The 15,056-nt window shown below is 36.1% G+C and overlaps 1 protein-coding gene across 1 annotated transcript; it reads right to left on the minus strand.

Annotated features, from left to right (window-relative positions):
* Positions 1 to 1,452: 1,452 nt before the first annotated feature.
* On the minus strand, positions 1,453 to 14,803 carry LOC107713706 (5-hydroxytryptamine receptor 1F-like). Its single transcript, XM_016519290.1, has 4 exons — positions 14,762 to 14,803; positions 5,978 to 6,105; positions 2,763 to 3,389; positions 1,453 to 1,910 (listed from the first exon to the last, which is right to left on the minus strand). Exons 3-4 carry the CDS (start codon positions 3,385 to 3,387, stop codon positions 1,453 to 1,455), a joined length of 1,083 nt encoding a protein of 360 aa, XP_016374776.1. The 5' UTR covers positions 3,388 to 3,389; positions 5,978 to 6,105; positions 14,762 to 14,803.
* Positions 14,804 to 15,056: the final 253 nt, after the last annotated feature.

Here is a 15,056-nt window from a genome sequence, read left to right on the forward strand (position 1 = left end):
GCTTTTCAGACCGATGAGCTTTGTAAAAATCGACGCGTTTCAGAAAGGCGGGGCATAGAGGAGAATCAATAATGTACAGTATGTGGAAAATAATGTGTTTTTTGAACCTTAAACCACATAAACACATTGTATTACACCAAATACACAAAATAATGTTCTTTTTAGCAACATCATATGACCCCTTTAATGAACTTGAGCTAACACAAACCAACAATGAACAACTGTATTTTAATTAAATGATGTTAACAAAGATTAATAAAAACTTTTTCAAATGTCTTGCTCATTGTTAGCTAATGTTAATTAATGCATTAACTAATGTCAGCTAAATGGGACATTTTTGTAAAGTGTTACCCTGAATTTCTTCCTCTTATGAAAAATAGTATGATTTTCACATGCAAACTTTAAGGTTTGTTTGAAATCTATAATGTTAAAACCCACAAAATATTGTTCAGCTCTAACTAATCTAGTTGCATATACAGATTTCTATCTGAACATAAGACATTTGTGAAAATGTATGAAAAGTGGCAGTTACCTTCCTGCCTCACAGAACTATTGAAGTTACGCAGTTTGTTGCAGGTATTTTATATTACAATCGAACAATGAGTTGGTTTTACGTTGTTCCGTTTTAGTTAAATTTAATTGTTGCATGGAATCAATTTAAATTGAGCTACATGAATCACTTTCATCTGCCTTTTTAAAATAAAATGTTCATCGATCTGTAATCTATCTATTCAAGTAGTTCACCACTCTATTGAATTAAAATATGAATATTTCCTATTTGTTACTATATGCCAGAGGGAAAAAAACTATCAATAAAATATTATTGATATTGATTACTGGGTAGCACTTTATTTTACAGTGTCCTTGTTCCACCTTACATGTACTTAATGTAGTAATAACAGTAAATTATGCATAATTACATGAAAGTTTATCATTCAACAGCTGGAAAAAAAATCATTCTGAAAATGATTATCATTCCTTTGTGTCGTTATCGTAATAGTTGTTTTGCAGAATCTGCTATTCTTTTAATTTTAGAACAATTTTTAAAACTCTTTATCGTTATAATTATAATTGGCATGCAAGGTGTGAACAAGTCTTTACCATTTACTGATACTGATCAATAGCCAATGTTCGATAAGACGAAAACCTGAAAAAAAAATTTAAATGTGTACATTTTAATATACTAACATAACAGTAATATTTCGTTAAAGTAGAGTAAATTCTTTAGACAATGAATGTCATCTGATTTGTTGCATGGTCCTGTTCATTTTCATTGCATCACAGGCATTTCAGGCATAACAAAATGATGTTGTTCAGACTTAATCTAATTTTCTCAACAGCAACAGAACATTTCATTTAAAAGACTACATTTAATTGTGCAGAATAAATGCTTGATTTAATTAAGTTCTTTGAAGGTTTCTTTTTTTTTCTTTTGCCATCCCTTCATTGGTGTTAGAGATAATTCTTGCACTTGATTAACTTCTGAAAAGCCCTTTTGAAATCCTCATTAAAGATGGTGTAAATCAGCGGGTTGATGAGAGAGTTCAGATAGCCCAGCCAAGTCAGAAAGTTGGTCATCTCAGGAGATGGAGTGCAGGACTTACACATGTTAACAATCACCTCATGGATGAAGAACGGCAGCCAGCAGATGACAAAAGCCCCTAGAATGAGTCCCAGAGTGGTGGCGGCCTTCCTTTCATGCGTGCTGGAGATGCGACGTCTCCTGATGGACCGTTCTCTGCGAGACTGAGACTTTGGGCTTTTCGCAGCGATGCGCACTCTGTCGCCTTCGGTGGAGGGTTCAGACACCGATTTCTCCGGAGGGCTCAGGGTGTCCGGGGACGTCGGCTCCCGGTCGCTGCACTTGGGAAGCATGTGTCCGTTCATCTCCGGCTTGTTGAGGCAACTGGCTCTCCTGTTGTAAAGAGTCTTCGCTGCTCGGTAGATCTTGTAGTAGAGAATGAGAATGAGTATTAGCGGGATGTAAAAAGCCCCGAACGTGGAGTAAAGCGCGGAGCCGATGTTGTCATGTTTAATGATGCACTGGTTTTTTTCGTGGCCCCTCAATAGCATTGGTGGCAGAGAGACTACTATCGAGAGGAGCCACACCACACTGATCATGATGGCGGCCCGTAGAGATGTCCTCTTTCTCGAATACTCCACGGCGTCTGTAATGGCACGATATCGGTCCACAGCGATGGCCGCTAGGTGCAGAATGGAGCACGTGCAGCAGGTTATGTCCACGATTAACCAGATGTTGCACATAACTTCACCCATGACCCACGTCTCCATCACAATGTAGACAATGCTGAAGGGCATGACTAATACGGCCACCAAAAGGTCGGTCACGGTTTATATTTTCTACAGAGCGTTCAAAATACAGAACTATTGAAATAGGCGTATCGTTTCCGACACGCGCTGTACGCCGTAGACCAATCACAACAGACTAGGCCATCTGGCCAATCAGAGCAGAGTAGCTCACGGAAAGGAGGGGTTTAGAGAGACTGAATCTTACAACTGCTTCGAACGAATCGTTGGAAAATGAGGTGATATTAAAAGCATATTTTGAGAAAACGAAAGCGTTTTTGACCTTGCATGCATGCAATCCTATTGTAGGAGACTCCCAAAACAATAAATGGCATAAAAATGGCATAATAGGGGCGCTTTAATTCTGACAAACGTATACTACCATTTAAAAGTCTGGGGTTGGTAAGTGCACTTGGGAAGCATGTGTCCGTTCATCTCCGGCTTGTTGAGGCAACTGGCTCTCCTGTTGTAAAGAGTCTTCGCTGCTCGGTAGATCTTGTAGTAGAGAATGAGAATGAGTATTAGCGGGATGTAAAAAGCCCCGAACGTGGAGTAAAGCGCGGAGCCGATGTTGTCATGTTTAATGATGCACTGGTTTTTTTCGTGGCCCCTCAATAGCATTGGTGGCAGAGAGACTACTATCGAGAGGAGCCACACCACACTGATCATGATGGCGGCCCGTAGAGATGTCCTCTTTCTCGAATACTCCACGGCGTCTGTAATGGCACGATATCGGTCCACAGCGATGGCCGCTAGGTGCAGAATGGAGCACGTGCAGCAGGTTATGTCCACGATTAACCAGATGTTGCACATAACTTCACCCATGACCCACGTCTCCATCACAATGTAGACAATGCTGAAGGGCATGACTAATACGGCCACCAAAAGGTCGGTCACGGCCAGTGAGCAAATTAGATAGTTTGCGGGATGGTGCAGCTTGCGTGTGACGATGATGGCTGTAATGACCAAGCAGTTCATGGCCGTCGTCAGTATAGCAAGAAACGAAAGCGTGAGGGAGAGGAAAATCACGCCCCATGTGTTTTTGCTGGGCTCGTCTGCATACGTTTCGTTTGAATTCATGCCTAGGACAGAACGGGACAAGCAGAATCACTAAGACGGGACAAAAAATCTGTGTAGCTTAGCTGTGCATAAATGAGCATTAAACTGAACATTAAACTAAGCTGATTAGTGATCCAATGTAAACTAAATATTTACAGAATATTTACTCCAAGTCTCCAACTTGGAGTCGATTGGTTTATTTCAGTGAGTTTATGTATTACCTGATAGACTTTAAAGTGCCCCTATTATGCCATTTCCAATATTGCCTTTCATGCAGTGTGTAATGTAGCTGTATGTGAATGTAAACGATCTGCAAAGTTGTAAAGCTGAAAGTGCACGATAAATAAAGTTATTGTCTCCCAAAATAAAGAATCGACTCTGAACAGCTGAAACGAGTCGTTAGTAATTCGAATCCCACACGAATCGTTGGAAAATGAGGTGATATTAAAAGCATATTTTGAGAAAACGAAAGCGTTTTTGACCTTGCATGCATGCAATCCTATTGTAGGAGACTCCCAAAACAATAAATGGCATAAAAATGGCATAATAGGGGCACTTTAATTCTGACAAACGTATACTACCATTTAAAAGTCTGGGGTTGGTAAGATTTTTTTATATTTTTAAAGAAGCCTCTTATACTCACCAAAGCTGCATTTATTTAATCAAAAATACATAAAAATTACAATATTGTGAAATATTATTTTAATTTAAAATAACTCTTTTCTATTTGAATATATTTTAAAATGTAATTAATTCATGTAGTGTAAAGCTGAATTTTCAGCATCGTTACTCCAGTCTAATGGATTGTAGTTGTGTGGATTACTTGTAGATTATTGTGATGTTTTCATCAGCTGTTTGGACACTCATTCTAACGGCACCCATTCACTGCAGAGGATCCATTGGTGAGTAAAGGTCCTTGCACACTGAGTCAGAAATTTTCATATGCATTTTTTTCGTATACGTCATCCTAAAAATTTGTCACGCACAGAAACCTTGCACACTGAGTCCGATGCGTATTAATTAATCTGTTGCGAAAAAATTCGCAAAACAATACAAAATGGAGTCTTCAAGCAGTTAGGATGATTGTGTTGTCCTCCCTTTTCTTAAAAAGAGAAAAAGAAAGAGGAAATATTGGATCCATCATCCAATTCAATGAGAGTTCCACCTCCTTATCAAGGAGCTGCAGGATTATCACGGGCGATTCAAAGTTTACTTCAGGATGTCAATGGCTCGGTTTGATGCTTTGCTAGCGATACTGGAGCCACATATTAAAAAGAATACCACCCAATTACTGCTTTTCCAACTCTGTGTGCAAGGACCAATACAGTGCTTTGTGCAGCGAGAAGAAGTGGATCAACTTGTCAGATGCAATTCTGGATTTTTGCGTTCCCTTATATTGGCTCTGAATTGTCAAAACACTTCTCAAAATGCTTGCTACGGATGCGAAAAATGCAGAAAATCTAACCCGATCTGGAAGAAAGATTCGGAGGCAGTGTGTAAACGTGACTGACACAATGTAAGATCGTATTTATTTTTTAACGTGACAACTTTTGGACTCAGTGTGCAAGGGCCTTAAGTGATGAAATGCTAAATTTCTCCAAATCTGTTCAGATGGAGAATCAAACTCATCTACATCTTTGATGGCCTGAGGGTGAGTAAATTTTCAGCAAACTTTCATTTTTGGGTATACTATTCCTTAAAGGGGTCCTATTATGCTCTTTTACAAAGTCTTGATTTTGTTTTGGGGGTGTACTAGAACATGCTCTCATGCTTGGTGGTCGAAAAACGCATTATTTTTCACATAATTTACATTATTAAAATACCTTTCTCCCCATCCTGGCACAAACGGCTCGATCAGTTCCGGCTTTGATGAAGGTCCGCCTTCCGAAAAACAAAATGTGTTGTAATTGGTTAGCTTTCCCAGTGCGTTGTGATTGGCGAACAGCTTAGACGGTAAGAGGTTGTTTCAAATTAGTAGACTGAAAAAGATTTGGTGAAAGATTTACAATTATTAATTAATTTACAATTAGTAAATACCACAGATAAACCTCAAGTTACATACAGAAATAAATGTGAAGACTGAAATAGTATTTCTTATAAAACATACTCCGATAATACTTGTCTTATTTTTTCTTTGAAAAATGTTTTTTAAGTGTTGTTACTAAGACTGAAATGTAGCAACTACTGATGTAGCAAAACTAAAATCTGCTTCACACACCTTATTTTACAATATATTTTAGGTTTTGAGCTTGCTATCAAATGTAATGATGAGCAGAAAGCTTGAAATAAAACAAAGACCACACACTTTTAATGACTCACCAGTTCCTAAGTTATCAGTTTGAATCATTCTAACAAGCATTCTCACTTATTGAACCACCAAGTCATCAAACATTTCATTTTTGTCCAAATAAAAATCAACTGAAAACTATTACAGTGCTATGTGAGTCATATAACAAGAAAGCATTAATCGAATGGCCTTCATGGGCATTAAATAATGTGGACATTTCTTGAGTGTGGCCTCTTGTGCTCGGTTTTATTCACTGGGGAACACTTCTGAGTTCACCTGGTTTACTCTATTGAAATATCATGCAGGGCTTTTCACTGTTCATACCTGTTGAAGTGCTGCTTATTCATCTGACAGCTTCTGTCTGTGTGCGTTAATCGAGCTGCACGTCATCACAGCATTGTGTTCAGAGATCTTGACCGTGGTGGTCTATGCCATCATTTGCCACAAATCATCTGAAAGATCAAAAGGAGTGTTAACGTCAAAGGGAAGTTTGTCAGATTGTCCTTGCAGAACACGGGAGGGAATAGATGTTGTGACTGCCGCTGAGATCATTGATAAAAGAGGAATATAATTTTCTCTAAAGCGCATCTGAATCGCTCTCTTTTAAAAGGAAATTGGGCCAGCGAAAGCCACATAAACCAGACAAAGAGCTCACAGGATGCTTTCTCTTCAGTACAGCGAGGAATTTGACCAACTTGCTGATTTTCATTACATCAGGTATCAGGCGTTTATGACTGTCCCTTGTACTTGTGTCGCATTTGACGTCTTTTTTTCACAATCTGCTGCTGTCGGCATAGAGCATAGCTTATGTACATGTATAAACTATTGGTCAAAAGTTTAGAATAATTAGGATTGTTTAATGTTTTTGAAAGGCATTTTTTATGCTCACTGAAGCTAATTATTGTCCTTTATTTGATCAAAAATACAGTAAAAATAGTAATATTGTGAAAGATTGTTTCAATTTAAAATAACTGTTTTTCTTAATAGCCTATTTTAAAATGTAATTTATTGCTGTGATACAAAGCTGAATTTTCAGCCTCATTACTCCAGTCTTCAGTGTCACATGATCCTTCAGAAATCATTCTAATATTTTGATTTGCTGATCAAGAAACATTCATTATTAGCAATGCTGAAAACAGTTATGCTGCTTAAGTTGTGCAGTTGTGCTGCTATTTTTGTTTGAACTGTAATTTTTTTCAGGATTATTTGATGAATAGAATATACAATATATTATAATACTCACACATGCTCACATACATTGTATACCTATGCAATGAGCTTAAAAGTGTGAGAGTGAGTAATAAAAATGGTTGTACTGATGCACATTTCATTACATGCTCGCAGTGTGTCTGTATTAGTGCTGGCTGTGAGCATATGGTTGTCATAGAGACTCATGGGGACAGGCTTTCTGAGGAAAAGGCCAGAGCTATGCAACAAAAATTGATTTTAAACACTTTACAAGCTCTTTCTCTGCCAACACGATGATGTTAGTCAGGTTGTTTTTGATGTAAGGTCAGTTTATCTGAAGAACTGATAGATTTAAGCTAAATATTGTGGAATCTCTCTCTATATGGGAATATTTATTTTTAATATATATTTGAGATTCAATAACAGTTGTACAATTTAAGGAATCATTTTGAGGAATGTTTTTGAAAGAAGTTACAGGCTGCTGAAAATTCTGCTGAAAAGAGTGAATATATAATATATATGAATTACATAATATGAATAAATAATATATATTAGTGAACTTGAACACTAACAAACTATATATATATATATATATATATAAATTGATTTAAAAAATAGAATTGTTAATAAATTATTTATTTATTCCAATGTATAACCTGAAACAGTCAGGGAAAGAATAGAATAGAATAGAATAGAATAGAACAGAACAAATGATTATGTTGATTCTTCCAATATATCTATTAAAGCACCAGGCATCAGGACAGGCTCTCAACAAAAGGATTGAGCTAATGGAGTTATTTAACTCAGTGACACTCTGCCACATTGCTAAATTGCTTATACTGATCAGATGACACTCTTCACTGATGAGAAAACCTTTCAGACTTTAAAGTCTTTAAAGATCTCATGTTATCATCAGGCGATCACAGTTTTCTGTTTCACTCTTTATTGCTCATGTATGGTATTTCCTAATTAAACATTTGGGTATGTCATGCGTTCCAATCAGTGTCCTGATGTCATTTTCCTGCAGCTCCAGAGTAATTATTCCCATGATATTTACGATGCAGATTATTTCAATTCACATACTCCTGGGTGGTGCATTTGCCAACTGAGCAACTGCCATTGAGATGACTGGGAACGTTAATGGATAGCTCTCTCCAGCTATTTTAGTGGCAGGTGCTATTAGAGGGAGAAACATGCTCATACTAAACCGCATTTTAGTCCACAAAATGCCTCTACGTGCAAAATGAGTCATTCATATTTTTGACTTCTTCAAAATTGAAACGTGCATATGAACACTAGCATCTTTACTATACATTAGCACAAGTCCGACAGACATAGACTAAAAGCTGCAAAACCCCAGTGTTGATATCTGCTACCACTTTATTTTGATTGTCCTCCAACCGACATCCTGCTGACTGTAAGTAACTTTGCAAGTACATGTTAACTTATTCTACTAACCCCAACCTAAAACAGTCTGCTAAAACTGTAATGAGAGTTACTTGACATGTACATAGTTTCAAAGTAACTTATAGTTAGTAGAATGTCTGAGGACTATCGAAATAAATATTTGGTAACATTGTGAGAATATAATTAATTCGACCTGAGTCTTCTTGCATTTTACCTCATATATGAATGTAAATCTCTGTTTTTGTGCTTCCTAACTTCAGTAGTTCTTTTCTACAGAACAAACTTCCTTTTACTTTCTGCTGTTCACTGTCTCACCCCACATGCTTTCTGTTCGCTCTTGTGTGGAGATTCTCTTGGGTACACTGACACTGCCAGATGTAATACAAAAAGGCATAAGAACATCATTGAAGAATGTTGCAATATTTATGCAGAGGAAATTCCTGAAACTAACTGTTAAATTTTGACTTTTATTCCTGAATTTGACAGATACGATGTAAAAACTACTGTTAAATATATATATAAAAAAATGTAACTGTGGTTGCCAGATATTCACTTGAAAAGCAATACATTGCCAATGTTTCATGTATGCCAGTGTTTGTATATTTTGCATGTCTTTATGTGTACATAATTAACTAATATAATGTTTAACACAAACTTCAATCTGTTTTGTACTTTAAAATACACTGATAACCAGCATAATAATACAGGTGGCAAAACAAAAGGCCACAAGCCACATGATTATGTTTTTCCAAGATCCATGGCTAATAAACATGCATAAACAGCAACATATTCACCCACACAAAAACAAAACTCTATCAGAGTGTCTTTTATGGGGTGCCAAGTGTAACCTGACTACGCGCAATTTCATGGACTAAATGAACTTCGTGACCCAAAGAGCAGTTACACTCTAATGCATTTCGCACACAAAATGACAGACGCCAGTTGCATTTAGTTCAACCTATTTGATGGATGAAATGCATATCTAATTCACTGAATGAGCATTTTGTGACATGCTGGAATCATTTGTTTTCGGTTAAATCAAATACATTTTTACTGGAACAGTTCTACAGCATATATTTCTAATTCAATTATCAGACTTTACACACCAGGTCACAAACATATAATGCTGTTAATATTGAAAGCAAAGTTCGTCAATATTCATTGAGGAGCACTTGTTAATTGCTACGAAACAAGCGCACAAATCTTTAGATAAGAGAGGATGCCAATTAAAAAGTGTTTGATTAGTTAGTTAGAATCATAAACACGTATGAATATTTAAAGCAAACATCTGGCACAAAAAATGATTGACAAAGACTTCAATGTCTCAAAAAATGTAATAACATGTAAACAAGGATCAAGTAATGAATAAAAACGGGAACATTTGGCATGAAACCTTCTGCACTTTGAAGATAAGTTGTTCTCAATACACATTTAGCCTAGTATGTATAGCACTATTTGCAGTCTGTGAGTCTTGGGCAGTCTTTATCTTGCTTTTTATAAAATATTACCAATGTAAGTTTTTCTTTCATATTTATGAGCTCAAAAAAGTGATTTCATAGAGTATTTGCAAATTCAAACCATATGCCAGTCATATATGTTTTGTTATTGTTAACAAGAACTATTAAAATCAGTATTTAAAAAAAAAATACGTTATTGGTAATTGAAATAAACCAGAAAAACATAAATATCAGATGAAAAACGAAAAACAGTAATGCTACCTTGGCAACTAAATAAAATGAAATAAACGTCAAGTTTTAATAAATTGAAGTTTTAATTACTAAAACTAAACTGAAATAAAAATAAATGAAAGTTATATACAGAAAATATTTAGATATATATTTAGAATATAGAAATATAAAAAAAAGATTAGCACATAAAGCACATAAATTACTAAAACCTAAATGAAATGAAAATAAAAACTGAAAATATAAAAATAAAAGCTAATTCAAAATTTTAATAAGTACTATAATAATATAAAATAATACTAAAATAACACTAATGTCATTACATTAGAATACAGCATATTAAGCTAATTGCCATTTATTTTAGATAAAGACAGCGTAAGCAAAACATTTCACAAAAAGTTTGTTGAGTTTTAAATTGTACATCAGTATAATGTTCAAAAGATAAAAAGTATTGGGACAACTTCAGATAGCCAAAGATTATATCCATATTTAATGTGATGAGCTACACCTGTGTGAACCTGAAGAATCTTCTAAAAATCACATGCTGTTGAGTAAATGCAAAAAATGCTGAATATTTTTCCCCCACTGATAATATTCCACTAAAAACGCAGAAAAATATCCCCATATATTGCCAATAATATAAAACAACGCCATTTTCAGCTGCGTTTGTAGCAAACATTGTAATTGTCACTTGGATGTAAAACACCGGTAAAAGGCAACAAAAGACTAAAACTGAAAAACATGCTTATCATATCTGTATATTAAAATGGGCATTATATTATTTCATTTACATGATCAGTGCTGCTTGTATGACAAAGACTTCAGATAACAGCCTGAAATACCCATAGGCAAATCAGTCAAGTATTATTCTGAGTGATTCAGCAAAAAGGTACCTTTATGCAACATACATCAATATTTGATATCAACTGTATAAACTTTAAAATTTCTACGATTGTAAGCTATGAATGAAGTTTGCGATGACACGATGCACCACCTCTTGATGTCTAAGCAATCAAGAAAGAGCTCTAATTGCATTTTGAGTGAGGTGCCTCTCAGCACTGGGTCTGAAAATGACATGCTTGATGAGAGTGCTTAATACACAGTTCCTCTTCGCAGCAGGTACTAATGAAAAAAGATCATTTTTCCACAAGTGCCACTTGGCGTAATAACACGAGTGATGTCATCAGAGCCAGGGCAGTATCAAATATGACAGAACGGAGAATAATTACACTTACATAAAGTGTGATAGGTGAGAAAAAGGGGTGTATGAGAAAATGATGAACTAAGAAACTGATAAAGAAGACTTGAAAGCAGGGATGCCATCAAATGCATGCGTCATTACTGCTTTCAATTACAAGCCACATTCTGCATATCTTGCTATGATAAGAGAACGGCAAAAAGCAGCAGTCATGATGATAACTGAATGTGTCATCTGTTTGAATGAAATGGGAACTGTGTTCTACAAGCACAAAGATCCAGGCGTTTCAAGGACAAATACTGTATGTGGCAGAACAAATATGAAGTACCCTGAGCATTGTACTGTTGCTTTATAATTTCCTTCACCACTTGAGGGGAAAAAAGTGCTCCTTCACAACATGTGCTTTCTTTGTTGAATAACTTTGGGGTTTGGGGAGATACAGTAGCATGACCTTCATTAAAATGATCATTCTGTCATCATTTACCCACCCTCATGTCATTTCAAAGATGCATGACTTTTTTTCTTCTGTGGAACATAAAAGGAGGAATGCTGAATAATGTACTCACCAGTCTTTTCCATATGATGAAAGTGAGTGAGAATCCAGTCACAGAACACCATGAAAGTATCATGAAGCAATCTTCTATATGACTCAAGTCTTCTGAAGTCATATGATAGATTTGTGTGAATAACAGACCAAAATGTAGCGCTCATTCGCACCTTTGCTTGTTCAATACATTCGTCAATGATGATTGGTCATAACACTGCTGATGTCAAATCTCATTTGTTGTTTGCCATGGAACAAGGCAGTTTTGACTACAAAATACACAACAAACAAACCATCAAATTATCCATCTTATTCTTGTGCTACAATCCACATATTCAGAACCCTTTTTCGTTGTTGTGAGGAACAGAAGCAAATTCATTAAAAGTAAATGTCTTTTTTCAAGTCCTTATTCAACAATCTTCAACTTCATCCTCAGTATTTACTGTAACCCACTAGAGAGCGCAGCTTATATTTTAGATGTTGAAAACTGCTTGCATTTTAGATGTTGTCAGTATGTCCATATTGTACGTTTCAGCATTTACCCAAATGCACAAAAGTGGATGTTTTTGTACTTGTATGTGTACAAAGGAATAACCATTAAAGGGTCTCCTGTTGAAAGAAGTCCCTGTTTCTTTGTTAGAACGACATCAAAACTTGAGCTGAAGCACTTAAAAATGCAATTAACATTACTCAAAGAGATGCCTGGAGATTGTATGCTTATTTCTGTTACATCCGCTGTGTTTCTCAGACGACTCTTCATGGGAAAATATGCTTCCTGATGTCAGTTATGATGCCAGCCATGGAGAAGGTGTTGGGACAATAAGATATTAAACAGGCCCATTTATTTGGATCATTACATCTCCTACGCAAACATGCAGTGAACGAAGACAATAGACACGGCTATAGTACCCTGTCTCATCACATTTACATTCATACCCTGGCCATTTCTGGAATACCTTTGGTATTGTATCTGAGGACACAGTCTACAATTTGTCCTGTTGCTCACATAAAAGCACAGTTTCCAAGATGTCTCTGGGGAGGCACATCATTGATTTTATCCTCGCCAATTCCTACACCTACAGCTGTGAAACCACATAACCCAGATACATCTGAGCTGTGTGACAAAAATGCCATTAATCCCTGCTGGTTTTTAAACTTTGTCTTCTCAAAGATCAGATAACATTAGATAAGATTATTACATGAGATCAGATAACAGCCTAACATTAGAAGTATTTGCTGAGATGAAGGCCTTAGGAAACGTTAACAGTTACAAGATGCATGATTTCTGGTCTCATCTTATCATATTTTAGCACGACAGTGGCCGCCCACATTTTCACTGGCCTTGAAAGTATTTTTCCCATTCAATTTTCTTTATTGGCATTTAAAAATTCCTCAATAAAGAATTTTTGAATTAAACCATTATAAACTTTGAATGTCAAATATTTATGTCTTTACAGACTTACAACTTAAAATCGTGGCTACAAAAAAAAAAGCTTTAGAACATTTCCACCATTACTGCTAACAATTAGCTAGCCATGACCTGTTTGTAACAAACAAACAAACAAACAAAAAAACACACCAAGACGGTTCTACCACACACTTCTCAAGACTAAACACGACTGCATTCAAGTCTTCTCAATACAGGGACTCAGACTGGTGTGAAATCACAAGTCCATAAGCTCCTCACACTCTAAACCTATGCTTACAAATGCTCCCGAGTGGAGAGTTGCCAGTGCATAACACAGTATCTGTTATTGCTGACAAATGACTCTTGCACAACATATGTTATTGTGCCTCACTGTCACTGGATGAAGTCCAGAATTGTTTCTTTTCTCTAAAACAACGGTGAGATATAGAGGATTCTGAGGTAACCTTTCATCCATCATTTGCATGTCACGTAAGGGAGAAAAATACAAAGAACTAATGGTAAAGTATCAAGTGAGCAGCCAATATGCTAATGACAGAAAACAATATTTGCCAATAACCAGCATCTAGCAAAAACTAGGATGATCCAGAAACCTCCAATAATTGTAAAGAAAATTAAATAATGACTCACATTGTGTTCTCATATGTTGAGATGGAGGCTTTCCTCTAGATTCTGAGGAAGCCCTTCATCAATCACTTGCATGTCATGCATGGAAGAAAAAAAAAATATGAAGACCAACTTATCAAGTCATCAGCCAATATGCTAATGAACAAAAACAATATTTGCCCATAACCGGCCAGTATATATTAGTGTGGAATTTAGACATGATTATAAATAGCAAAGGATATGCTCGCATGATTGGAAAAACACCAAATTAGTGTTTATTATTACTACAGTATATTGTTATTGTTATATATGCCACAGAGGGAATATTAGTAATGTAAAACGGATTATTGCATGTATATATATATATATATATATATTTCTTATCTCTATTTCTGTGCTCCACTTGACTGCTATGATGACACTTTTTCTGTTATCATTGTTTTATTTTGCCATCCACATACTGTAGGTTTGTATCAGTATTTGTTTGAATAAGACTAAAACGGTCAACAATGCAACAGTTATGAATGAGTTTAGAGTGGATTTCTACAGGGATGCTCTGTGTATCTGTAAAACGCACATTCTCCTCATATAGCTATCTGGCCAAATTAATTCATAATCACCATCAAACTGTTCATAAAAGACGCGTCTTGAACAGTACATGCTATTAATCATAAAAACTCCAATGATTCAGATCAAGAATTTGTTAATGACATTTTTGATCTGATAAAATCATGTGTCTCATAAAACTCTTCCGTTCGCACGAGACAAGGAGCGGGACTAGAAACAGAAAATAACATAATACCGCAAGATAATTTAAATGATGCGCACATCGTTTTTAATTGAAAAGCGGACATATCTGTTTGAGTTTGAAAACTACCTGTGCCTTAATAAGCCAGTTTTTTTATTGCAATATTGGCAACAAGGCAAGCCATTACCAGGCAACAAACTTGATACAACTTTAAATGGACCAATAAACCGTCGTTAATATCAGAGGAACGTCAAGAAACCTCTTGTTTAAACACCAAAATAGCATAAAAATGAAACAATGACTTACACTGAAATGCGATGTGTTGAGATGATGGCATTCCGCTGGAAGCGCACGCTGGAATGTGATGTTTCTCCTCACGAGACAGATGAGATGAAGGTCTTTCACAGGTGCACACGAGAGCGCAGCGCTCGAGCTCATACTGACGTTCAACCAGGATCGACCAGTTTAAGACGCACGTGCACAGTTGTGTAAATGGGCTACTAGACGGAGTGATTGCTTGATACATGTAGTTTTAGTTAGTGTAAACGGTATCTATTATGCATCTCTCTCTCTCTCTCTCTCTCTCTCTCTCTCTCTCTCT

This window comes from Sinocyclocheilus rhinocerous, unplaced genomic scaffold (genome assembly GCF_001515625.1).
Source record: "Sinocyclocheilus rhinocerous isolate Xijiao unplaced genomic scaffold, SAMN03320098_v1.1 scaffold2584, whole genome shotgun sequence".
Taxonomy (NCBI): domain Eukaryota; kingdom Metazoa; phylum Chordata; class Actinopteri; order Cypriniformes; family Cyprinidae; genus Sinocyclocheilus; species Sinocyclocheilus rhinocerous.

Excerpts from the sequence above, each read along its gene's own strand:
- LOC107713706 (XM_016519290.1), bottom strand. The coding sequence starts at position 3,387 with ATGAATTCAAACGAAACGTATGCAGACGAGCCCAGCAAAAACACATGG. Across the intron at positions 1,911-2,762 it reads TCTTTACAACAGGAGAGCCA|CCAGTTGCCTCAACAAGCCG; the intron begins GTTGCCTCAACA and ends ACAACAGGAGAG.